We start from the raw sequence: 26,135 nt of genomic DNA on the forward strand, positions 1-26,135 counted from the left end.
GTTTCTCTGTGTACCTTTGCGCCTTTCCTGGAACTCGCTTTGTAGACCAGGCTGGCCTCGAACTCAGAGATCCACCTGGCTCTGCCTCCCAAGTGCTGGGATTAAAGGCGTGCGCCACCACCACCTGGCTTAACATTTTTTTTTTTTTAATTGGAGGGTTTGGCAATGTCCCTGCAACTAAGGTGCTGCAAAGAGACAGTTCTTCTGAGTGCCCGCCAGGCCCAGCCCTGTCAACAGCTGGATTGATGAACGTGTTGTACTGGGGCAGGGTGTGTCTAAGACTTCCCTGCAGGTAAAACCAGAGCTATGGTGCTTCTCTTCCCAGCTCCTGGCGGAGCTGAATAAGGACACCTGCTAAGTATTTAGAAGGCCACATGCTGAGCGGAGAAAGGTGAGCTTGTTAAGTCTGAAAGGCAGCTTCTCATCACCAATGAACATTTATTGAGTGTCCACATGTGCACAGCTTTGAACTTGGCGATCACAGAACGCACTGGGGGGAGGGGGAAGCAGGGGGTCAGGTGTATGCGGGTCTCCAAGGGTTCAGAAAGGTAGTTCCTGCTGGAGCCGCCAGGCGCGTCTCCCTGCAGAGAGGAGTGTTAGCGGGGGACTGGGGTAGAGGAGCTGAAGCCAGGCACCACGGTGGCAGTGGAGTGCAATCACTGGGAAAACATGCGGATTCTAGGGCGGTGTAACCTCCTGTTCCCGGCTCCAGCCAGGCCAGATGGCACCAGGACACAGGGATCTGATGCTCAGGTGTCCAAGCAGGGATAAGGACAAGCAAAATAAATAACCCCCAACCCCATCTTCACTCTGCTGCAACATGACACAAAAGCTCAAGAGACCTGGGACCAAGGGGTCTTGGGTCCCCTCAAGGAAGGGCAGGTGGAAGGAGGTTCCCCACCCCCCACCGCCTGCTCCAAATTGCCCTGGAAGGACGGGGGCAACTCGGACCCTGGGTCACTAAAGTTGAAAGGAAGAACTGCGATGTCAATGGCCTGAGCCTGCTCTCTGTCCAAGAGGAGGACCAAAGGCAAGAACCAAATGGCCAATTTAAAGGGCGCGAACCTTGGGGAGCCAGAAGGGGCACCACAGCCTTGGGGAGGCCACGCCCTGGCCGGCAGGGCACACAGGCTGAGGCAGTCAGCGCCTGCCAGCCCGCTCCTACCCTGGAACCTCCCTCCTGTCAGGGAGCCAGACACTGGGTATAATGACACTTAGTTGCCCTCTTTCTGGGGGCTGCTCCAACCTTCCCCGGCCTGGCGGGGCCAACCTCTGTTCCAAGCCAATCCCTGCCCCAAGGGGGCTGGGGGCAGGATGCAGTTCCTTATACTTGAGAGGTGGGCATCATGCCCTAGCCCTCAGAAAAGCCGGAAAGCTGGGGTGTTTGTAGGGGGAGTCTGAAGAAGGGGTCCAGTTTGGGGGCTTCAGGGAAGATGCCTCCTCCCTCCTTCCCTCGCTGCCCGCCCCTGGGTCAATCCCTACTGGATGCCCCTCAGGGCTCTGACAGGCACTGCTCCAAGGCCGCCATGCGGTAATGGCTGGCCGTCTCTTCACCTGCTTGCAGTCTCATGGCCTCCCGGCACAGCCGGTTGGCCCGCGCCAACTCCACCAGCACACCCTGGTAGGCAGCCACCATCTCGGGCTTGACAGAGTTGGGGCTCACACTACCTAGCAGCTGTAGCAACTCCTGTGGCCAGCGGGAACGCAGGGCGGCAGGGGCCAGCCAGGGCAGCAGCGGCACACAACCTGTGAAGGCTTGCATGCCCAGGAACCAGAGCTCTTGCAAGTCAGCCCAGACGCCCTCATAGTCTGGGGACAGAGCCAACACCGCCTGGTCAGAGCCAGGAGTGGCCCGTGCCACGTGGGACTGTGACAGAAAGAGGATGGCTGCTGCGAAGAAACCTCGGGAGGCTGGGGTTCCCTGGAGAGCTGGAAGAATGGAGAAGGGAGCGGCATGAACCAGACAGGCCCAACACGGGACCAGTGCCTCCCACTCCCTCCCAGGGGGACTCGCTCAGAGAACGGAAGCATCACCTGGATTCAGATGGCCTAGGTGCAAAGCCTACCTTTGATACTTACAGTGTGACACTGGGTGTTTCAACTTTTCTGGGTCTCAGTCTCTTCATTTTAAGATGGGACCAGTTCATGCCAATCTTAGCAATTTTTTTTTTTATGGGAATTAAATAATCTAGGCACACTGCATCATCAAGACCTCTAAATGCACAAGAGGTGGGAGTAAGCTTCATGTCAGATGTAAGAACCTTCCTCGGGGTTTCCACAGCAGAGACCCAAGCGGGTGGTGGCCCAGCGCCCTTCACCAGGCTGAGAATGAACTAATTTGACTTCTAGCCAGAAGAGGGCGCCAAAGGGGATGGTGAGCAGAGACCCAGCTCTGGCCCACCTGCCTGCCTTTCAGGGGTTTAGGAGCCCCCTCTTCGGATCTTCAGGAAGCTGTTCAACTAATGTGGTAGCGTTTATGGGTGAGCCAGCATTGGATCCACAGCATGGTGACTCTCCTTGGGGGCTACATGCAAGGGGTTCCTAGTTTAGAGATATGTTCCCAATTCACGGTAGGGTACCCTGCTGGGATCCCCACACAGAAAACAGGCAGCTGAGGGTATGGGCACATTACACCCTGTTCCCAGGCATCTGCTCTGTTCCTCCAACCTGACAGATGGGGCACAGGGAACAGGCGGGGACAGAGGGACCCAAGCAGACACCCACGGTCAAAGTGGGAGACACTGAGGGCTGTCAGGGGCTGGAGGGGACGCCCTTCCCCCTGCACACAGCCAGAGGGAGGTAGGGGCAGGGAGAAGCTGTGCCCGGAGGGCAGCGCTGACGCGTGTCACTGAGTGCGGTGGGATGCTAAGTGGTAAAAATCTCAACGCAGCAAACTGGGTCCTGTGACTCAGGGCCGGGGTGGGGGCAGCTCCACCTTGAAAACCCGGGATTCAGAGTTCCCAGGCTGCCAGGGATTCCAGGTACCTATGCTTGTGCCTCTCAACAGGTCTGTACCGAACACCCACCAGACTTTGCCTTAAAAGTCTTTAAAAGGAAGAGACTGCTATCGTTCGGGGAAGGGTGGGGGTGGAGGATGGAGTGATACTGTAGAAATTGCTTCTCAATGAGAAAATTCTGCTAAACCACGTTCTGAAATGAGGGCTGAGGTTCTGAACACAGCAAGTCCACTCCTGGGTTCTGTCCCCAGGCCTACCTGGAGAGGTGCTGAGGAGCCGGGCCATCAGGAGGCCCAAGGTAGCCACGTTGGCAGCCAGAAGCAGCCTCCCTTGTTGCTGCACTAGTGAGGGCAGTGACGTCATCAGGGTGTTCATGAGAGATGTGAAGCAGGCATCGCGCCTAGGGAGAAAAGGAGCGGAGGGAGGGGGAGGGAGAGTCAGGAGACTCCCTCAAGACTCTGGAAAACCTGGCACCTGAGGTTTCCAGCTTCACTGGGCCAGGGCTGGCCAGGACTTCATGCAGCAGGGTGAAGTGTTAACTTTGGACTTTCAATCCTGCCACCTGGGTTAGTCAGACGCCAACGAGCTGAGCTGAGGGACGGCTGGAGCAGACAGACACGCCTGGGCTACCTGGGGTTCTGAACACAACAAATCTGAGTGGTACCAGCTTTGTCTATGCTGAAACCCGCTTACACTAACACTAGGAGAAACCCAGAGGTAGAGAGAAACTAAGTAGAAGGTTGACAGGGGTGATGGGTGGTCCCCCCCACTTCCCTGGCTCTCCCCAGCCTCTCCCAAGCCCCTCACTTGATCAGGCCTGGAGCAGTGACCACCAGGTTGAGGAAGATGTGACAGCATGTCTGCAGGCCGATCTCCACGCTGTCAGGCAGCACTGAGGTATCATGGCCGGGGGATGTGAGTTCCCACTGCTGGAGGAAGTACTTGCACAGAAGTGACGGGGCCCCTTCCTTGATCAGGATCTCCCGGGGCCCATCTTCCACGGTCAGGTGGCACCAGCCGGGCAGGAGGAGCCTGAGCATGTGGAGACAGAGGAAGTGAGATTGGAAGAGATGAGAGCATCCTGACTGCCTATGCACTTCTCAACCTGAGGCTCATTTCCATCATTTTCCCCTTTATAATTTTTGAGGCAGAGTCTTATTCTGCGGCATAGGCTGATCTCAGACTCACAGCAATCCTGCCTCAGCCTCCCAAGTTCCAACATTAAAGGTGAGAGCCACCAAGCTTGGCCATTTTTATTTTTTCAATGTGGGTGAGATTTCTGTCAGATTTGCTATGTGGACCAAATGAAATTTTTCTAGAGAGGTATACAGCAAAACATCTGGCTTTGTAGCAGATGCTCAGAAAACCTAGGTTCTGTTTCCAATAAAAATCTGAGGATCAGCTGGGAATGGTGGTGCACATCTCAGGAGGCAGAGGTAGGGGAGTCTCTGTAAGGCTAAAGTCAGCCTGGTCTACAGAGCGAGTTCCAGGCCAGCCAGAGTTACATGATGAGACCCTGCTTAAAAGAAAAGAAAAGAAAAGAAAAGAAAAGAAAAGAAAAGAAAAGAAAAGAAAAGAAAAGAAAAGAAAAGAAAAGAAAAGAAAAGAAAAGAAAAGAAAAGAAAAGAAAAGAAAAGAAAAGAAAAAGGACAAAAAGAAAGGAAGGAAGGAAGAAATCTGGGATTGGCAAGGAACACTTGATAGTTCAGGAGTTCTATGGGAAGACGCCCCCAAAACAAACAGAACTAAGAAATAATCCTAAGGGAATGTTCATGACCCGTCAGGGAGCCCAGTTTAGGGGAAACAGAGTGTCCCTGGGTGACCCATGTCTTTTTCTTTTCTTTATTTTTTCCTCTCTTTTTTGGGACAGGGTCTTGCTGTGTCTACGTAGCCTTGGAAGACTGGTACTTTCTATGTAGCCCAACTAGGCCTTGAACTCTCAGATATTCCCGTCTCAGCCTCTTAAGTGCTAGGATTACGGGCATGTGGCACCACACCTGGAAACCCTTTTCTTTGGAATGGTCTGACTGGACAACTCCTAACTATAAACTCACCGGAGAGCATCCCCTGGCCAGGAGGGCCCTGGAGTAGTTGGGGAGATGGCCAAGTTAGCCACCTGCTGCGAAATGTCATTGGCCTCCTCGGCCTCCTCGTAGAGAGTCTTGGCATAGCGGACGAGGAAGGGCAGCAGTTGGCACACCTCCTTACGCAGGGATGAGGTCTCCTCAGCCAGCCAGGCACCCAGGATCCGCACGGAGGCAAACACGAAAGGCTCTTTCTGCTTCTCTGGTCCCACCTGTCGTCACAAGACCCCACTGAAATGAAGCAAACCAGAAACCCTCCTCTGCCTGCCCAGCCCGCCAGTAACACAACTGGAGGGGAATCCTGGCCTGAATGCCCATCGGAGATGGGCACTGCGGGCCAGCGAGACGGCTCAGTGGGTAAAGGTACTTTACAACCTCAGTGTGATTCACACGGTGACAGGAGGGAGCTGACTTGTCTTCCAGCCTCTACATGTGTGCTGTGGCGTGAACACACCGCCCCTCCACCCCGTCTAAGAAATAAATAAATAAATAAATGTAACTTTAAAAAAGAGAGCCTGTCAGTGGCAGCGCATGCCTTTAATCCCAGCACTTGGAAGGCACGGATCTCTGTGAGTTTGAGGTCAGCCTGGTCTATACAGAGCTAGTTCCAGGATGGCCAGGGCTACACAGAAAAACCAAAACCAACCAACCAACCAACCAAAAAAAAAACAAACAAAACACCCCCCCACCCCAAAGGCACCAAGTCTACTTCTACCTGAAATCCAGCACATGGGAGGGACTCACCCCACAGGGGCTAGTCACCCAGCGGGACCTCAGTGTGGACAACTGAATTAAGCGGGTCTCAGACAACATGCCTGATGCCGAGACTCAGGTCACATACCCCTAACTCTCTTCTCTAAGGTAGCTAGGGGACCAGGGGAACCTCAGGGGTCCTCAGCTAAATAGCATTCCTTTAGAGAGGCTCTGAATTTGGGAGGTGGGGAGACTTGTCATTAAGTAGTCAGGAGTCACCTCTATTTGGGTTAAATCAGAATAGGAGACCAGAGCTTAGCATAAGGCTGGTGGGTCCAGAGACCGAAGCAGGCCACTAAAGAGACCAGTCACTCCTGACTCCTAACGGAGCAGAAGAGGTGGTCTCTCAAATACAGAGAGCGGATGGGATGATGCGGGAAATAGATTTAGCCGAAACTTTACAGAGGCAGGAACCAGGCCACTCCCTGCCCCCCCCCCCACTTCTCTTGCATTCTACAAGTTTACACGTAAGACACATAAATATGTAGGCATGTTTATATGTAAGACAATGGTGTAGAGTGAGCAGAATAGACTGCTTCGATTTTGTGTGTGATGTGTAGAGTGTGTGTACTGGGGAGTGTATGTGAGTGGGAGGTTACTGTGTTGTGTGTGTGTGCTGTGATCGGAGTGCACATATGGTGTGTGGTATGGTGCTTGTGTGGAGGCCCACGGCAGGGAGGGAGAGGGAAGGAGGCTCGGCCACACACTACTCCTAGAGTGCTTGCTACAGTACCAGCCAGCATGTACGTGAAGGCATGCCATGTACATACGCAGTACACTCCCAGCTCCGCGGTAGGCCAGCGGGTCCTTACCTGCAGCAGGTAGTGAATGACAGCTCCAATGGCCTCTTTCATAATGCTCACAAGCTGCACCTTCTGTGGCTCCTTCAGCAGGGACTGCTCACAGCGGGTACACTCCTGGATCCCCAATTCCATGAGGGCATAGCATGCGGTTACCACATCTTCTTTCACCTCTGTGCCTGTCTCCTCCAGAGCCAGACGCACCTCCACGCATGCCAGATTCACCAGAAGGGCCAGAAACTTGCTCCCAGAGCTGCCCACCGGGATCCAGTCGGAGCCGCAGGCATGAGCCAGGCGGGCTGCCAGCTTGAGTGCAGGGTTGCGCTGCCAGGAGCTCAACTTGCTCCCTAGGATGCGTGCCAACCCGGCCTGCAGATCCCGGTGGCATTCAGGGGGCACAGTTGTTGGGGGCAGGAAAAGGGGCAGCAGCTGGCAGAGCTCAAACTTGCTGGCATCCTCAGCTCTTTGGAAATCCTCACTGAGGCCTCGCAGCACAGCCAGCAGGTCGGGCTCCGCCTCCTTCCAGCACTGTGTCTCTGCAGCGGCCAGCAGCCCCACCAGGAGTGCCAGGGCCTGGTCAAAGCCATAGCCATGCCCCAGGTATGCCTGGCACAGGGCAGACACCGTGCCACCAGCAATGAGGTGCCGGGGCCCTCGGGGTGTGCCCGCAACAGCTGTCAGGCACTGGTAGGTGTCATCAATCATGGAGCGGCGGGCAGCATCATCAGGGTCCCCCCGGGCTGTGAGGAATGTGCTGAGGATGGGGATCTTGTTCAGGACCTGGGGATGGCTGGCTAGCTCAGGGTCACTGCAGAAACAGGCCAGCAGGGCCACGCCCAAGGCCCGGAGAACGTGGTCAGGGCAGCCATCAGGTGCCTCCTTAGAAGTCAGGAGTCGATTGGGAAAGGTGAAGCCAACGGCATCAAAGATCCGCCGTCGAGTTTTGGCATCAATGTCACCTGCTTTGACTGCCTTGGTCACCTACGGTGGGTGGGAGGTAATGCACTATCAGCAGGATGAAAGGACACACAGCAAAGACTCTCCCTTCCTGTTCCCTGGGCATTGAAGGCTAGCAGCAATGGGTTATGCAATGGGATCCATTCTGGGGTCATTTCATCCAGCTCCTCCTTTCTCCTTGGAGACAGACAGGTATGACCTCTGGGATCCCTGTCATCTATGATTATCTCATGGAAAGGAGGTCCAGTGCCCCTTAACCAGTCGTTTGGGCAAATGGTCACCCAGTGTCTAATTCATTAATCCATATGCCCACACCTGGGATGCAAGGGGCGTTAGAACTCAATGTTTAAAATCCTCTACGGATTCAGGGTCCTTCCCTAACTACTTGTCTCCAGAGAAGTCTCTGATCCATTTCCGCCACCTTCTCACGGGAAATGGCTCCTGTGTCTCGCTGCTCCGCATGTCAAAACATTTCCCCTTACATTTCACCTAAACACCTCCTCTGCTGCAGTGTGAGCCCTTGACTCCAGAGCCTTCTCCCTGTTGCCATGGCAAACAAGCAACTGCTGCACTCCCTCCTCCTTTCACCCCCCACACACCAACTCACCCCCCCCCTCCCCAGCACTGCAGCTCCTGCTCTACCATCCCCAGCTCAGGGTCCTCTACCAGACTAAGACCCAAACCACTCCTTTACTTTTAACAGACCTATGGCCACTCTGGCCATCTTCTAGAACCTGTCACTAGTTACTTCTAATCCTGCTACTCTTTCAGGTCCAAGAAAAGCCACCCCAGCCCTCAAGTACTCTGCACTAGTTACAACCTGCTGCTGTTACTCTATGAGTCAGCTCCCATCTGCTCTGGGACGCCCCAGAAAGCAAATCCAGGCAGCCTCCTCCATGGACCCAGTACCACAGCCTTATTCACCTCTGCTCCCCCCACTCCCCATTCCCAAGGGAGAAGAGTACAAAGGTAGAGAGATCTTGGGTCTTTTTGGTGCCTCTAGGTTGCTAACACCACTTAGATATCCCTGGGGACTTGCTGACCCCATTCTTGGGGGGCCCTCCTGTCCAGCCCTCCCACCTTCCAATTATCAGCCAGGTCCTTACTAGCAGCAGGGCTGCAAACTGCTCGCTGTCACTCTTGGCCTCACGGAGGGCTCCCAGGTAGCGCTCCAGGGTGGGGTTCCGGCTCTCTGCCTGGTTCAGAGCTGGCTCGCAATCCGAGGCCATGATGCCCGCCTTGCCCAACTGTGAACACAAGAGGGACTGAGCATCCCTCTGCAGAGGAGGGGCGGGGCGGGGGTGGAAGTGGAGGATGTAGGGAGGGATTAGCACAGAGGGAGGGGAGGGTGGATTTGGAAGGGTGGCTTCCTCATGACTGACCTCCCTTGGGGGAGCCCCTTTAAGAGGCTGGACCTGCAAATTCTCTAGGATGAAGAAGGGACCCTGGTCCAAGGTCACCTCCAGAAAAGTGGGAAATGAGGATCATGCACGCTGCTGCTCAGTTGGACAGCTCTCCTCACCAGTCTAGAAGTGGGAAGGAGCTGGCCCCACTGTACAGCAGCCCCTGGCGCCAGATGCCGGGTTTTATCTCTCTCCAGGAGGCACATGGGGAGTGAGTGGTGAGGACAGACAGGGAGGAATGAAGACGTACACGGGTGAAGTTCGATTATCCGGACTCACGCTGACAAGGAAGAAAAGGACATTCTAGGGTTCCTTTCCCCTCCCTTCTCCAGAGAAAGTAGTTTGGCTTCAGCAGAAGTGATAAGGCAAGCTCTCCAGAGAAGGCTTTTCAGACTCCCCTGAGGACCCACCTCTCCAGCCAGGGCTCAGAATCGCCCCCGCAGCCTCCCTGCCTTCTCTCTTTTCCCTCCCTCGGGCAGAGGCTGCATAGGCTGCAGAAGCAGGAGCTGCAGCTGCAGTAGCAGCAGCATTAACCCCTTGTGCTCCCTGTACTCTCCCTGCTCATCCCGCTACCAGCCTGTGGGTGCCGGCACTGGCTGGAGAAGGAAGGAGGGGGTCAGGTAGGTCTCAGGATAACAGACTCCAAAAGCCGGATAATCGAAGCGGGGCTGCTGTGATGGAGAGATGAGAAGGGGAGAAGGGATCCTGGCGGTCACCACCTGTCCCGCCGCAGCCAGGTCACAACACGACATTGATGAAGTCGAACGACAGGGCAGCGATGAGATCACACTTCACGATGGCGCGGTGATGTCACGGAGAGATCACAGCGAAATCACGACATGAAGGGGGACAGCCCCCAAATATGATAGGGCAAATTTTTAAAGAATAGATAGATAAATACTGAAAAGGGGCTGTGACAAAAATGGAGTCTCGACAGGGCACGATGATGTCGCGATATGGCGCGATGGAGTCGCGATAGGGTCCCCGGGGAGTCTCGGCATCGATCAGCGCCGGCTCGGAGAGGCTCCGGCTGAGATGCAGGGGAGGGCTTGAAGGGGGCTGAGCTCACCAGGCTGCGGCCCCGAGCGGCGAAGTCTTTCTCCGGGCGCGATGCTCCGGGAGCCTGGGGCCGCTGCTCACGCCGCGTTGCCCACTCTTGGCTCCAGGCTGCTACAGCTCCACCCCCACCCCCGCATCTCTCTCGACCAATCCGCGCTGTCCTCACTCCGCACTCTGGCCAATGGCGCGGCAGGGCGCTAAGCAGTAGGGGGTTGCCTCCGGTGCGGCCATCTTGCTTGTGGGCATTGCCCGAGTCTGGGGCCTCGGTGCTCGTGCAAAGAAGGCGAGGTGCAGGCCGCCCCGCGAGGGCTCGAGGCGAAAGGCTGAGGGCCCGGACGTCCTCGCTTGTGCGTAGTTCTCGCCTCAGCACTGCCCCTCCTCCCACCCGGGGCTCGCGGCTGGAATTGCGCTTCCGGAGAGGGTGGGGGCGGGAGGGCTGGCTCCGCATGAAGAGTGTGTTTCCGGGTTGAGCCCCGGGAGGTGGGAGGAGGCGGCGTTTCCGGCCGCGGTCGCTGTCCAGGGAGGCTGAGGCAAGAGGGAGCTGTCCGGGTGGGGAGCCAGCGCTTCCTTCTTTCTCTTTCTCCTCCTCTGCGTGAGGGGAGAGAAGGTTTGGGGCCCCCGAGCCCATGGACCGGGAGGAGGCGGAGGCCGCCGAGAGCCGGCACCCCTCTGTGTGGCCCTGAGCCCCGGTAGGTGGCCGGGGCGGCTGGCTGCCAGGCCGAGGACCATGAGCTCGGGTGGGGGCAGAGGCGGGACGGGCGATGCCTAGGGGTACCCTGGCCCGGTGTTGGGACCCGGAGGTGGCGCTCCTGGCCCGGCCAGGGCAAGTCAGCTGCTTCTGGCCTTGCAGGTACCAAGAGTCCCAAGCTGAACACCCGCTTTGGGGCTCAGGCCTGCTCAGGCAGCTCCCTCCATTCCCTGACAGACTGGCAGACCAGGCTCCAGGCGCTGCGGTCCCGACACCCTCGACCTCTGCAGCCTCGCCCCCGTTGCAGTCTCTGATGTGTGATTGCCTCCCCATCGAGATTAAAAGAAAAAAACAAAAAGTTGATACAGAATAAAGGGGGCGGGGTTGGGCACGTTGGCGAAACCTGCCTCCTTGAGAATTTTGACAATGATGCCCCTTAGAGGGTCCTGCAGTGGCTGCAGGGAGCACAGTGCGAAGTGGAGGAAATCAAAATAGGAAATCTCAGGCGGGGTTCCAGGAAGGCTTTGCCTGCTCTCACCTCATGGTGGTTGTGCCCAACCGACAATGGATGCTGTTGAGGCACATTGGCCGACACGCCTTGTGCTTTCTTGTGATTAACAGACTGGAAACTAGGAACAAATTGGAAAGACGACCTCCTGGAACAATCTGTTCATTTTTTCAGCTATTTGGAAAACAGTGTCTGCAAATATAAGCAAAGCTATTCATGGCAGTCTGTTCTGTAACTTTCTCAAATATGTAAGACTTTTTTTTCCCCCCTTAAAGCTTTATTCTTGATTACTCACACCCGCTGAATAGACGTGCTCTGTCGTTATTCAAACATATCTTATCGCTGTGTACATAAATGGAGTTCCACGTATGTAGCTGACAGACTGAACTATGATACATTCCCCCATCAACCTGAAGTATTAAGTAAACATTACCCCCTGCTCTCTCAGAACAGCTGCTGCAGCAGAGTGCTTTTATTTCGGGTGTACTTGTAACGCCCTAAATGCCAGAACTGCTGGGAGCTTTTCTAGATTTTCATTTGTCAAGTGTTGTGGGGGTGTGTGTTCTCTCTCTGGGCTGTCACGCTTTGATTTGATAACAAACACTTTGGATCTTAGTGGTGTTTTGTTGTTCCTGACTCTGGTCAGCAAGCCTTTAACTGGACCCTAGCAGTGATTTGTGCCTGTAGGCAATTGTAGGTTTCAGCTGAATAAATGGCTGGGAGTGCAAATGAAATTAGCTCTGCCTCTCTCCTGCACTTCTAATGAGTTTGCTAGTCCAATGGTGTTTAGTACTCCTGTTTTCAAAGCCTATTCATTTCTCTTTTGCTTTTCCCACCCACCTGCCGGGATATTGATGACAGGTGTTGAGTCACCTTTAGTTTCAAATCCTTTTGTGGTAGGCAGAAATGTGTTGGGTAAGAGCCACATACTCACACACTCACACACATACTCCACACTCCATCCTCGGAGGCTGGAAAAGTTCCTGGGTGTACTTTCTTAGGCTACATTTCATAATCTTTTGAATGTGGTTGTGGCCATACACCTCTGTTCTGCTCCTTGCTCCCTAATGTACAAGTACAGAAAAACTGGAAATAGGAATAGGTAGGAGAGAATGAGCCTATGGCTCAGTGAAAGACATTGTCTCAATTTGAAGCGGTATGTTTGTGTCTCTCCATTTCCTGACATTGGCATTGAAATCCATTCTAGGCAATTCTGGTCTTCCTGTATGCTGGCTGGAGGTGAGGGTTAGGGTTGTCAACCTGTGCCATTTGCCAGATGTGGATAACAGGTTCATATTTAGAAAGAATATTTTTATTTCTTATTTTTTATTTTCTGAGACATGTGTGGCCTTGGCTGTCCTTCCTGGAACTCGCTCTGTAAACTGGGCTGGACTTTGAACTCACAAAGATCCACTTGCCTCCCAAGTGCTGAGATTATAGACACGCACCACTACTACTGCCAACACAGGATTTTTAATTTTTTTAGACAGTGTGTCATTATATTACCTAGGCTGGCCTTGAAGTCCTGGATTTAAGTAATTCTTCCTTAGGCTTCCAAGTAGCTAGGACTTCAGGTATAAGATACCATGATTAGCCAACAGATTTTTAAATTGCTTTTCAAACCCTGTCAACTCCTATGTTGTCAAGATTTATACAAGAGGGAAGAAACTTCTGGAAAAATCAGCGTCATTCTCCTCTCCCCCACCCCCTCCGTCCTGCAGCCACTAGATTACAGAGTAGAAGGCAGAGTGCCAGAATTAAACGAGGAGAGTGGACAAGAATTTAAGACAGGAATTGCAAATGATTTGGATCCGGCAGATAATGGAAGAGTGTAAGATAATGATGGTGGGGATAGTAGCAAACTGGACAGTAATTGCTGTGCCTGAAGAGAATCAACTAAAAAACCATAGCAAGGCTGGACCGAATAATCATGATTAGTTAGAGGAAGTCCAACCTCTTCGTAGATAACAAGCACTTTGGTCAAAGTCACAGAGCAGTTAGCAGAAGTGGAAAATCAAAGCTGCTTTCTCAGGTTGGTGCTCCCTCCCATGCTGTCACATAGAGTTGCTGTTAGACAATAATGGAATAGAAAATGTTTCACTTTAACAGCAGATTCATTTTATATCTCTCGTTCTGTTGTTACACTGATAATTATAGGCTATGCCAAAGCTCGGGCTGAAAATTTACTGGCAGGGATGAACATTGAAAGACACTTGAAATCTCTCTTTCTCCTGATCTGTCACATTTTCTAGCATTCCACATTTCCAGGAATCAATTATTAATTACTTGGCGTATAATTTCTTTTCTTTCTGTCTTTCTAGTGTACTGGTTCTGCCTCTCTGGAAGGCCATGGAGAAGAGGCTGGGAGTCAAGCCAAGTCCTGCTTCCTGGATTTTGCCAGGATATTGTTGGCAGACATCAGTGAAGCCGCTAAGAAGCCTGTACCTGTTTTACGCTTTCTTCTGTCTCAGCACTCTGTGGTTGTCAACAGGTATCACTTTTGAGAGCTAAGATTGAACCTCTTCTGCCCTGCCCCCCTTGAAAACAGTCCTCATCCTGAGTTCCTAGGTTGGTTTTAAAGCCCTACCAGAAGGCAGAAAAGCCACCGGCTGACAGGGATGTCATAATTTTGGTGGGTGTTTGCTTGTTGGGTTTGTTTTGTGTTGGAATCAAGATATGAATTGGATTTTTTCTCATAAGGGAGAATTGGCATTCATTTTGTCATTTTATAAAGGTGGAATGGCCAAAACAAAACAAAACCTTTCAGAGTTGGGTAGATTAGGGTCCTGGAGCTGGACATTGTCATGTAATGACTGAGGCCCCGGGCACATTACCTAATGGTTTCTTATTTTTTAAGTGGCTCTCACTATGTAGCCCAGGCTGGCTTTGACCTCATGATCCTCTTACCTCACTTGACTTACCTTGATGAAATATAAGATCTGCCTCATGGTTTGACTTGAGAGAGTATCTGGTAAAAGCGTGTAATGCTATGTGAACATACCTGCTTAAGAAATGATGCTTTCCTAAGGAAAGTGTGGAGGAATCCACACTTTGCTTTGTTTTTGTTTTTGAGACAAGGTGTCACTGTATAGCCCTGGCTGGCCTGGAACTGGATATGTAGACCACGCTGGCTACAAACTCACCAAGATCCACCTGCCTCTGTCTCCTGAGTATTAATATTAATGGTATGAGCCACCATGCCTGGTGGAATCTCATGTAACAAGTTGGTTTATTTATTTTTGTTTCGGAGGTGCTGTATGTACATGTCATGATGGTGTGTGTGGCGGTTAGAGGACAGCTTTATGGAGCCACTTCTCTGCTTCTGCCTCTGCGTGGATTCTGAGGATCAGACTTAGGTGGTCAGGCTTGCTAGGCTGAGCCATCTAGCAAGTTTTGTTGTTGTTTTTTCGTAGGAAGGAACCCTGTTGATAGACTTCACAGAGTATACTTTCCTCCTCAAGACTACTTCACCTAAGAGCCTTTTGTCAGGAGTTAGTGCCAAGAAGGCTAAATGTCAAAAGACAAATTTCAAAATACTCTTTCTTGCCTGGCAGTGGTGGCGCATGCCTTTGATCCCAGCACTCAGGAGGCAGAGACAGTCGGATCTCTGTGAGTTTGAGGCCAGCCTGGGCTACAGAGTGAGTTCCAGGATAGCCAGGGCTACCCAGAGAAACCCTGTCTCGAAAAACCAAACCAAACCAAACCAAACCATTTTCTGTCTTTACCCTTTGAGTTATTTTGTTGACATGGTTCCTTTCAAGTATGGACTGTGAGAAAACAGCACTATGAGAAACACTTTGAGTATGCCCTTCCTCTGGGCAATGACCAGCCTTCTGCTGTAGAGACTGCTGTTTTGGCTAACTATTCAGCTTGTGTGCTGACGGCTATGAAGATTTCTGTCATTATGATCTTGAGAATCAAGTAATTACTGTACTTAGCAATTTTAGTATCACTGACTGTGGGTTTTGTTGTCTTGCTGTGGTAGCTGATGATTTCATGATTATAGTGGTGGAGACTGAGTTGATAGAAAGCTGACCCAGATATTTTTTATGGAAGATGATAGCTTTGTTGACTAATTCTGGGCATCATTTTATGTAAGATAATTTGAATTAAGTAATTAATTTAGTACCATCACATTAGGAAAATCACTTCTTTGGAAGTATACCAACCCTCTACCAGGTTTCTAGACATATTACATACCTTCTCGTTTAATTTTTATGATAACCCTGGAACAGATAATTTATGCTCATTGTATTAATAAGGAAATTGAGACCCAGAGATGCAAAATGGCTTACTAGAATCACATAGCAAGAAGTCACATGGCGGAGCAAGACCCTAACCCAGCTTGTTTGTTGTTGTTGGTTTCCTTTTTCTCTTCTGCCGATGCCATCTGACCTTAGGTGGTTCTTGGAGGACCAAAGTTGTTGTTTTTCCCAGAACCGTGACAAGAAGCTGGTTATTTGAGAGATTCAGAGCACAAGGGGAGGGAAAAGTGATTCCGAGTCTCTGTGTTTTTCACTTATACTTGGTTAAGAGTAGAGTTGTGGGGGAATTTCAGATTTAGATAAGACATTGTTTTTAATCTAGCCTGATGAAGATAAAAGTGAAAATATCTAGGGGCTTTGGATCTGGGCTGGTGGTAGAACACTTGACTAGTATGTGAAAGGCACTGGGTTCAACTCCATACTGCAAAGCAAAGGAAGAAATAGTACAGCTAAGCCCCCAAATAGTGCTAGAAAATTGGAACAGAAAACATTTTGGCATAAATATCAGGAGTTCTAAAAAGTTCATAGCCCTTGACTTCTTACCCTTTCAAGAGTTTTGGGCTGGAGAGATGGCTCGGTGGTTAAGAGCACTGGCTGCTCTTCCAAGGACCCAGGTTTGTTTGCTAGAACCCATGTGGTGGCTCACAACCAACTGTAATTCCAGTTCCAGGGGATCTGATGCACTCTTTTGACCTCTGTGGGTACCAGACATACAAGTGGTACACATATATACATGCAGACAAAACACTCGAACACATAAAATTAAAAAAAAAAAAAAAAAAAGAGTTGTTTTTGGTAGGGGAATTAGGAGGAACTGGAGAGATGGCTTAGTGGTTAAAGGTATTTGTTGTGCATTGGGCATGGTGGCGCACGCTTTTAACCCCAGCACTCGGGAGGCAGAGGCATGTGGATCTCTGTGAGTTTGAGGCCAGCCTGGTCTACAGAGTGAGTTCCAGGATAGCCATGGCTACACAGAGAAACTCCGTCTTGAAAACAACAACAAAAAGCATTTGTTGCTCTTCCAGAGGATCTGAGTTTGGATCCTAGCACCTATATCAGGTGGTCAATAACTTCTGGTCTCTGAGGGCACCTTTATGTATGTGTGCATTTGGACACAAATCACACACACGTACATAAATAAACTGAGTTTGTCAAAGCTACATAGTGAAACCTTTGCTTTAATGTGTGTGTGTGTGTATGTATGTATGTATGTATGTATGTATGTATGTATGTATATATTAAGAGCTAGGCATGGTGATCATGGTGATTCATGACTGTAGTGCAGTCTTTTTGTTTTTGTTTTCTGGGTTTTTTTGTTTATTTGTTTTGGTGTGTGTGTGTGTGTGTGTGTGTGTGTGTGTGTGTGTTGGTGTTGTTGTTGTTTTGAGACAGGGTCTCTCTATGTAGCCTTGGTTGTCCTGGAACTCACTCTGTAGACCAAGCTGGCCTTGAACTCACAGAGATCCGCTGGCTCTGCCTCCTGAGTGCTGGGATTAAAGGCGTGTGCCACCACCGCCTGGCTCTTTAACGTAATCTTAATAGAAGAATTGCTGTGAGTTCCAGGCCATACTGACCACAGACTGAAGCCTTGTCTCAGAAAAACAGATGACTGGGCTGGAGAGACAGACACTTGCTACAAAGCCTGACAGCACTGAACCAGCATGGTAGGTGTAGAGAATGGACTTACAGTGTCCTTTGACCTTCGCACACACAGTGTGGCCCATGTGCACCCACACATATGCACAAACAAAATAAATAAATGTAAAAAAAATATATATATATATAAAGTTTATCTTAAGTATATCTTTAGATAGTTGTTGTGAGTAAGTACATTCATCAATACTTGTTTATTCTGTACTGTGAAACATTGCTATAGCCTGCCCAATAACAGTAATGTTTTGCATAGTTATGTGATGGATATTGTATTAGTTAATTTCAGTGATCAGTTTGACACAAAACTAGAATCACCTAGGAAGACGGATCCTCAACTAAAGAATTACCTTGGCCTATGGCCAGTCAGTGAGGGATTTTTTTTTTAAATTGCTAATTGATGTAGGAGGGTCCTGCCCACTATGGGTGGTGCCATCCCTAGGGAGGTGGGCCTGGATTATATAAGAAAGGTAGCTGAGCAAGCTAGAGGAAGCAAGCAAGTAAGCAGCTCTCCTCCTTGGTTTCTGCTTTGGGCTGCCTAGGCTTCCCTCACTAATGGACTGTAACATGTAAGCTGAAATACACCCTTTCCTCCCCAAGTTGCTTTTGGTCATGGTGTTTATCACAGCAGCAGCAGCAGCAGCAGCAGCAGCTGCAGCAGCAGCAGCAGCAGCAGCAGAGTAGCTAGTATAGATACTATCCAGTGTTTTCTACTTTAGAAGAGTGAGATGTGGGGAGACATCTTAAACTAAATGGTAAAAGCAAGATAAACAACTACATGTTTACTATAGCACCAATGGTATGAGATGGAGGAAAAAAAATCACATAATAGAAATCTAAAATAAAATATATAACTGAATGTTTATGTATTATGATCTCTTTTTATTCTTCTATATTTTCCAGTGCTTTTGGATAACAACTTCAACTTCTTCATCTTCTTTCTCCTCCTCCTTCTCTTTTTTGCTTCCTTTTAATAAAGATGGAAATCTATCAGACAATGCAACAACAAAATAAAAACCCGTTTGGGTAGCCTGAGTTGATAATTATCTAATTGTGCTTATTCAACTTCTACCTAAGCATTTAAGTTTTCTCCCTGATAAAAGATGTTTTGTTGTTGTTGTTTTCTATTATCATTTAGCTTGTGGATTATATGAATTCTTCCTGAAAAAAAAAATAACCAAAAATAAGGGAACTCCGTAGTTCCCACCCACTCCTGGGTACCACTTAGGAGTAGACCCTCCTCTGGTAGAGCTCTAGGTGCCCATTGACTTCATTTAGTTGGCTCCTTTTCATTTCTGCATTGGGCTCAGTAGTGAAGTCTACTGCTAGACATGAGTGGTTATGATTTGTCTGATGAAAGATGCCCTGCTTTCCTTGTGGGCTATTGAGTTAGAGTTTTTCCTGTATAATTTTACTGCTATGTAGTTTGAGAATAGCATTTTGGACCTGGTGATTATCATTTGGAAACAAATGTGAGATGACCCTAAGAATTTGGAAATTCCTCAGTAGTTAGTCAATTTTTAAAAAATTTTGTTTTGTTTTGTTTTGTTTTGTTTTTCAGACACAGTTTCTCTGTGTAGCTTTGGAGCCTGTCCTGGATCTCACTCTATAGACCAGGCTGGCCTCGAGCTCACAGAGATCCACCTGTCTCTGCCTCCTGAGTGCTGGGATTAAAGGTGTGTGCCACCGGGCTAGTCATCTCTTCTTAAGAGCAGGAATATGGCCTTTTTGCTTATGTGAGATATTCGAAGCAAGTATAAAATTTGGCATATAAATGTAGTATAAAATTATTTGTTGACTGAATAACACATTAACAATAGGGGATTGCTTTGAGAATTAAACTAAAACCAACAAAAAGTAGAGGTCTACAAAGACAACTTAAGGAGACATAATGAGTGCCCTTGAAACCAAGAGATGGGATTGAAATCTGAACTGTATTAACCTATCCAAACAAGACTTGGTAGATCTGAAGAGTTATGTGTACATGGGGCACAGACCTAATTGGCCTTGGAATTCTAAAACAAGGAGTCCAATATAAGCCTAACGGTAGCAGTCAACTCTGGAAACTCCCTGATCTTCTGCCTTGGAGAAGGAGCTTGCATACCTGGTTAATTATTAGAGAATTTAGTAGGACTCTGGCTCTAGATGAGGCAGGAGGATAACAAGGAGTGCCGCACAGCCCTTGCCCTGTAACAGTGTCCAGTTTGATGAGAAAATCAAACAAACACATTTTTGTGCTAAGGGAAAGGATGGAGGGTTTCATGCACCATGCTGCCGGAACCAGAGAAGCAGCATTTTACTTAGAGGCTGTCTTAGTTAGGGATTCTATTGCTATGAAGAGACACCGTGACCAGAACAACTCTATAAAGAAAACATTTCATTGAGGTGGCTTGCTTACGGTTTCAGAGGTTCAGTCCATTATCATCATGATAGGGCGGCATGCAGGCAGATGTGGTGCTGGAGCTGAATGCTACATCTTGCAGGCAACAGGAAGTCAATTGACTCACACTGAGAGAAGCTTGAGCAAAAGAGACCTCAAAGCCCACCCTCACAGTGACACACTTCCTCCAACAAGGTCACACTTTCTAATAGTGCCATTCCCTTTGAGGGCCCTTTTCTTTCAAACTACCACAGAGGTGAAGGGAAGAGCTAAGGAGTCCTTTCCAAGAAGCTGACACCTCAGCAGTTTTGAAAGTTGAACTTGAGTGGCTCAGAAGGTATTCCCAGGCAATGGGCACTGGAGAGCAAAGGTGCAGAGGATGTGGATGAACCACGCCCTGCTACTGGAAGGGCAGTTCCTGAAGGGGTGGGAGTGGCCAGGTGACAAGGACTCTTGCTTGACATGCCCAGAAGCCTCACTTTTAATCTTTTTCAGAGAGGCTGTCCACAGATACCTCCTCTGTAGCCCAGGCAGTCCTTGAACGTCTGACCCTTTGACTCAGTGGCAGCTTCAGTACCCCAGGACTACAGGCCTGTGTCACGAGGCCTGGCTCCAACTCTCTCTTCCCGTCTCTCCCTTCCCCATTCTTTCTGCAGTGCTTGTGTGTGTTAGGTGAGTGCTCTGTTAATGAGCCATGTACCCGGTTCTGCTGTGGGGCTTCTTTGAAACAAGGTCTAGCTTTTGTAGCCCAGGCTAGCCTGGAACTGACTGAATAACCCAGACTGGCCTTAACCTTGAAGCACTTGATGTCCCAGCCTCCAAGCACTGGGATTATAATCATGAGCCACCACACTTGGCTTAAATTTCCTTTTTAAAAAAAAATAATTTATTTATTTTTATTTTATTGCATTGGTGTTTTGCCTGCATGTATGTCTGTGTGAAGGTATCAGATCTTGGAGTTAGAGACAGTTGTGAACTGTCATGTGGGTGCTGGGAATTGAACCCAGGTCTCCTGGAGGAGCAATCAGTGCTCTTAATCACTGAGCCATTTCTCCAGCCCTGGTTTAAATTTTCTTGATTATGTTCTATAATCTAGAAAAAAGTTGAAGTTGTGCCCAATATGTACTTATATATACATTATATCAACTAATATTATGTGAATGTCTATGTATGCATAAGAGAAGCCCCAAACAAAATTTTGAAAGGATCAGTAAAAAGTAAATATGAAGTAATATTTAAAAATCACTTTTAGTGTGTGTTTATGATATGTATATATGGACACATGCATACCATGTCATACATGTGGAGGTCAGAGGACAACTCTGTGGAGCTGGTTCTCTGATAACCACCTTTCCATGGCTTCTGGGGGTCAAAGGCAGGTTGTCAGGCTTGCATGGCAAGTACTTTACCCTCCCAAGCCATCTCACCAGTTCAGAGTTTTAACTTTTTTTATTAAATATTTTAGTGTACAGAATAATGAGTTGTTTTTTGTTTGTTTGGTTTTTGTTTTTTGTTTTTTCCCCAAGACAGGGTTTCTCTGTGTAGCTTTGCACCTTTCCTGGATCTTGCTCTGTAGACCAGGCTGGCCTCGGACTCACAAAGATCCGCCTGCCTCTGCCTCCCAAGTGCTGGGATTAAAGGTGTGCGCCACCACCACCCGGCAGAATAATGAGTTTTAACACCCTTTTTGTACACATATATTATTATATCTTGTTTATATTCACTCCCTACTACTCCCATCTCTCCTTCCCCCAGGTAATTCCCCTTACACGCACACGTGTGCACGCACACGCACACATACAACACACATATATATGAAATAAAAATATATATCTTACATATATGTAATATATATAGTATATATAATACATATAGCATATGTAAAACCTAGATTCTGCATAAGAAAACAGGTGATATTTGCTTTTCTGAATCTGGTGACATGATGCTCTCCAGTTCCATCCACTTTCCTGGAAATCATGTAATTTCATTTCTTATGGCTGAACAAAGCTATATTGTGTATATGTGCCTCATTATCTTTGTCCATTTGTCTCTTGCTAGGCATCTGGCTGGTTCTCTGTGTTCTGCCTTGACCTTTATTATTTACTTCTATCTATTACTTTTGGATTTAGATTGTTCTTGTTTTTCTAAGAACTTAAATAATTTATTTGAGATGTCTCTGCTTTTTCACATAAGCACTCAAAGCTATAAACTTTCCTTTTAGAACTGCTTTGCTGTATCCCAAAAGTTCTGTAAGTTGTGCTTTCATTTCATTTGGTTTGAGAAACTTCTAAATTTCCTCTCTCACTTCTTTAGTTATCCACTGGTCATCCAAGAGTCTATAGTTCAGTCTTTAAATGTTTATATACTACCTGTGGTTTTCTTGTTAATTATTTCAAGTTTTATTCCACTGTGTTGTGTTACAATAGAAGAAGTTATTTCATAAGATTTGCTTTATGGCCTGTTTTAGAGAAAGTTCTCTTGGTTGGCTGAGGAGAATTTTTTCTTTGCTCTTGGATGGAACGTTCTGTAAATGTCTCTTAGGTCCACTTGATCTGTTGTGCAGATTAACTCAGAAGTTTCTTTTGTTTTGTTTCATATTTTACATTGAACTGTTTAAAAAAAAAGTACTTGAACTTATATTTATTTTTTAAGGGGAAGTCACAGATAGATTTTGAATAAGAAAAGTGACAATTTGTTTTGTTGACAGGTTATCATGTATCCCAGACTGGTGTCTAACTCACTATGTAGCTGAGGATGACCTTGAACTTCATATCCTCTTCCCCCATCTCCTGAGTGCTGGGATTGCAGAAGTGTGTCACCATGCCTGGTTTATGCACTGCTGGGGTTCAGCCAGGGCCTTGTGTCAAGCAAGCACTCTACTCACTATGCTGTAACTCAGGCCTTGAAGTTTACTTTTTATTTTATTTATTCTATTTTAAGACAGGGTTTCTCTGTGTAGCCCTGGCTGTCCTGGAACTCACTCTGTAGACCAGGCTGACCTCAAACTCAGAGATCCGCCTGCCTCTGCCTCCAAGTGCTAAGATTAAAGGTGTGCACCACCACTGCTGACTTCTTAAAGTTTCTTTACTGATTTTTAGTCTGTATGATCTATTTTTGTTTGCTTGTTACATGTATTTATTTATTTGTGTGTATGTTTGTGGTGCACATGGACACCAGTGTTTATGTAGAAGTTAGAGGGCTTCCTTTACCACATGGGTCCCAGAAATCAAACTGAGGTTGACAGGCTTGGTGGCAAGCTCCTTTATCCATTGAGCCTTCTTGCTGGCCCTTGATGTCCTATTTTTTTTTATGAGAGTGAGGTATTGAAACCACCTGCTCTTACTGTGTCAAGATCTATCCTTTCTTGGCCATTCGTGTTTTGTGTTTAAACTGGGAGCCCCAACATTTGCTAGACGTATATTTATAATTTTTATGTCTTCTTAAAATTTTTGTTTTTATTAATGTGTAGTGGCATTTTAAAAAATCTTTTCTAGTTGGGCATGGTGGTGCACGCCTTTAATCCTAGTACTCAGCAGAGGCAGGTGGATCTTCATGAGTTTGAGGCCAGGGCTACATAGTGAGACCCCATCTCAGAAAAACAAAAGCAGCCAAAATCTTTTCTAGTTTTGATTTAGAGTCTGTTTTACCAGGTATAAAACAACTATGCCAGCTTGGTTTGGGCTTTTATTTGCTTGGTAAATTGGCTTCCACCCTTTCACACTTAGTCTGTGATATCTTTGCTAGGGAGATGTGTTTCTTAGAGACTCTGGTGGTTGGATCTTGTTTTTTAATCCAGTAGGCTAGTGTGCCTCTCTTAATTGGAAGGTTAAGAGTGTGTACATTTAGGTTACCATTGGAGACGTCTGCCACTCGCTGAGGATTTGTCAGCTGTTCCCTTGGCTACACAGATGTATCAGTTACTTTTCTTGTTTCTATGACCAAACACTTGACAAGAAGCACTCTGAAGAAGGAGGGTTCATTTTGGCCTACAGTGTAAGGACACATGATCCATCATGGTGTCTGAGAAGGAACCTGGACAGAGCGTGTAGGCAGCCAGGAATTGGAGAGCAATGGTGCTCATTCAATCTGGGATCACATGGGTGGTACTGCCCACCTCAGTTAAACCTCATCTAGATCATTTCTCACCGGTGTGCCCAGAGGCTTGTCTCCCGGGTGGTTCTGGGTCCTGTCCAGTTAATGTTGTATGAACAATCACAATAGGTTGTTGTTCTCCCTCGTTTGTATTGGTGCTTGCTAGTTTACCGTATTGAACATGATGGATTGATTCCTAGTTCTCCTTTGTTCCATCTTCGCTTGCCTTCAAGCACACCGTCTTCTTGGTTCCCCTAGTTGGTATTCAGCACTTTCAACTACTTTCCTTGTCTCTTCAACTTTTTGCTCTGCAGGGTTTTGTTTCAAACTCCCCCCACTCTGTCACACACTTCGGCAGTCTCTCTCACTCCCTCAGTTGATAATTCTGTGATTGCCACTCCCAGATCTGTCACTGCTGCTGAGCACCAAACTGCCTAGCCACCTGGATGTCACACATCTCCAACTAGATGTCTCATAACTACCGTTAGCTTAATATGTCAAAACGGAAGCCAGGTCTTTTCTTCTTTCTTCTCTTTTATTCCCTATAAACATAAAAAGAGCATCTCCACCCAGATTCTGAGGTAGAAATCTCTGAGTCACTCTCTGTTTCTTCCTCCTCCATATCAGAAGATCATCATTCATCTCATGCTTTTATGCTCCATTCTGCTGCGTGTGTCATTATCATTCCGCCTCATGTTTTCTGAATCACATAAACAAGCTTCTTTGAAACTCCCTGAGACTTCTGGTCTGCACTCCTTGGTGAAGTTCTCATGATGGCCATGTAGCTCTCTGTGTACCCTGCATTGTATGCTGTAGTGTTAGGCTTTGTGAAGAGAACTGCAGCATAGGTCTTACCCATAAAAGCAAGTTTTGTTTTTTTTTGTTTTTTGTTTTTTTGTCTCTACTAGCAGATGATGCTAATATAAATGTTTAACACTAGCAGGGCTGAGTTCCAGCATGCTCCTGCCTCCTATCTGAAGCACTGCTTGACCCCTAATGATTCTCTTTGCTTCTCAATCCTGTATCATTCTTCATCTAAAAAACACCTGGTGGGGTTGCGGGTTTTAGCTCAGTGGTAGTAGCACTTGCTTAGCAAACGCAAGGCCCTGGGTCGGTCCTCAGCTCCGAAAAAAAAAAACAAAAACAAAACCTGGTGATCTTACTTTATATGTTGTTTGTAGTCCAGTCCTTAGCCACAGACTGGTTCTCACTGGATTGCTGCCCCCACCCCATCTTTTTACAACAACTTCCTCAAATTTTAGCCAAATGCCAGTCTCTGCTTTCCAACATCAGGGAGATTACCCTGTCCTGCTTAGGTTCCAGCTTTCTGTGCTACAGTGAGGAAACCACCCTTTAACAGAGAACTGGGCATTTGTGGGGATCATTTCAAGCATTCCTTCTCTTAAGGATGCAGCCTTATTATTGATTGTTGCACATATTCTGTATGGTAGATGGCAGTTATGGTGTACTCTGTATAGTAGATCGCAGGTATGGTGTATTCTGTATGGTAGATATCAGTTGTGGTGTATACTGTATAGTAGATGGCAGTTATTGGTGTATTTGGGATGGTAGATAGTAGTTATGATGGGGTGTTGAGTTCTCCATCTCAATTAGGAACAGGAGTCTACTATGATGATTTAACTATGTATCTGCTCCATGAAACTATCTTACTTAGAGTTACCTCTCCAGCATGTAGCATAGAGTAGGCAACAAGCTCTGATGTTAAAGTAACCATGTTAAAGTAACCTTTGAGCATTTGGGTTGTGTTGTCTTTTCTGCTCTATTTTTTCAAACAGGCTATTATGTGGGCTCTTCGTGTCCAAGGAGGAAAATGTACCTCCCTTTTCTCTATCTGATTCACTTCACAAATGGCAGGGATTTTTCTTTCTGGTACATGAAGTTAGAAATGAATCCTATTGTGTGGAGTGGCCAGTCTTGAGGACTTCTTGCCCCACCATGCTAAGCTGGTCTACTTCTCCCAGGACATCCTGCATTTGCACAGTTGAGTGCATTTAATTTCATGTGGAAAACAGAAGAAAGGTTGTGGCTTCACATCCCCACTGTGCTCTCCAGCCACTGTTATCACTTGTACTGTAAAGGTGAAATTTTGATCTCTGTGTCCCCTAACTGCGGTGTCTTGTATTCTAATCGTCCAAGATTCTGCGTGGAGAGATTAATAACCTCAGAACCCACAGAGACTGCAGATGGGACACCAAGATGGCTCCAGGCTCAGCAAGAGGTCTCTTCCTTTCTAGTTGCCATTCTGTTCTTTTGTGCTTGTGTTCCTGAGTCCAGATAAGTGTCCCTAATGGCAGGAGTGTCCCGGCACCTGACACGAGAGCCAAAGCAGCTGTTGGTCTTGACCACACTGTCTTCCTTATCCCTTTGGTTATGCTTTGTGACCTGTAGCCCTCTTATGCAGTAAGAGCAAATCATATCTTTTTTCTCTTTTAAAGAGTGTGATATATTTTGAACATGCATTGGTCTTATTTTCAGGGAAAAGCATTTTCGGGAGCCCTTTTAGGTACTTTATTTTCTA

The 26,135-nt window shown here is 47.9% G+C and overlaps 2 protein-coding genes across 5 annotated transcripts in view; one reads left to right on the forward strand and one right to left on the reverse strand.

Annotated features, from left to right (window-relative positions):
- Nucleotides 1–418: 418 nt before the first annotated feature.
- Ncdn (neurochondrin) lies at nt 419–9,788 on the reverse strand. 2 transcript variants are annotated; one of them, XM_059254977.1, is made up of 7 exons: nt 9,674–9,788; nt 8,658–8,798; nt 6,607–7,575; nt 5,012–5,253; nt 3,765–3,989; nt 3,215–3,357; nt 419–1,929 (listed from the first exon to the last, which is right to left on the reverse strand). In XM_059254977.1, exons 1-7 carry the CDS (start codon nt 9,704–9,706, stop codon nt 1,493–1,495), a joined length of 2,190 nt encoding a protein of 729 aa, XP_059110960.1. In that variant the 5' UTR covers nt 9,707–9,788; the 3' UTR covers nt 419–1,492. The 2 variants fall into 2 exon arrangements, with proteins under 2 accessions (XP_059110960.1, XP_059110961.1); XM_059254978.1 differs by lacking the exon at nt 9,674–9,788 and adding an exon at nt 9,205–9,319.
- Nucleotides 9,789–10,470: 682 nt separating this feature from the next.
- Kiaa0319l (KIAA0319 like) overlaps nt 10,471–26,135 on the forward strand; it is a 105,276-nt gene continuing 89,611 nt past the window's right edge. Inside the window, exons 1-2 of one of the 3 annotated variants that reach the window (XM_059254973.1) lie at nt 10,471–10,702; nt 13,531–13,700. In XM_059254973.1, coding sequence (XP_059110956.1) covers nt 13,559–13,700 — 142 coding nt within the window. In that variant the 5' untranslated portion in view covers nt 10,471–10,702; nt 13,531–13,558. Of the gene's footprint in view, nt 10,703–13,530; nt 13,701–26,135 lie in introns of those variants that run through there. The other 2 variants (XM_059254974.1, XM_059254976.1) reach the window with 2 other exon arrangements.

The sequence above is a fragment of the Peromyscus eremicus genome, chromosome 2 (genome assembly GCF_949786415.1).
Source record: "Peromyscus eremicus chromosome 2, PerEre_H2_v1, whole genome shotgun sequence".
Classification (NCBI taxonomy): Eukaryota; Metazoa; Chordata; class Mammalia; order Rodentia; family Cricetidae; genus Peromyscus; species Peromyscus eremicus.

Bases quoted from the DNA above. Each gene is read 5' to 3' on its own strand.
- Ncdn (XM_059254977.1), bottom strand. From the start codon at position 9,706: ATGTCGTGTTGTGACCTGGCTGCGGCGGGACAG. The intron at 5,254-6,606 runs GTAAGGACCCGC...TTGTGACGACAG, and splicing joins TCATTCACTACCTGCTGCAG to GTGGGACCAGAGAAGCAGAA. The intron at 1,930-3,214 runs GTAGGCCTGGGG...CCATTCTTCCAG, and splicing joins GCTCCTCAGCACCTCTCCAG to CTCTCCAGGGAACCCCAGCC.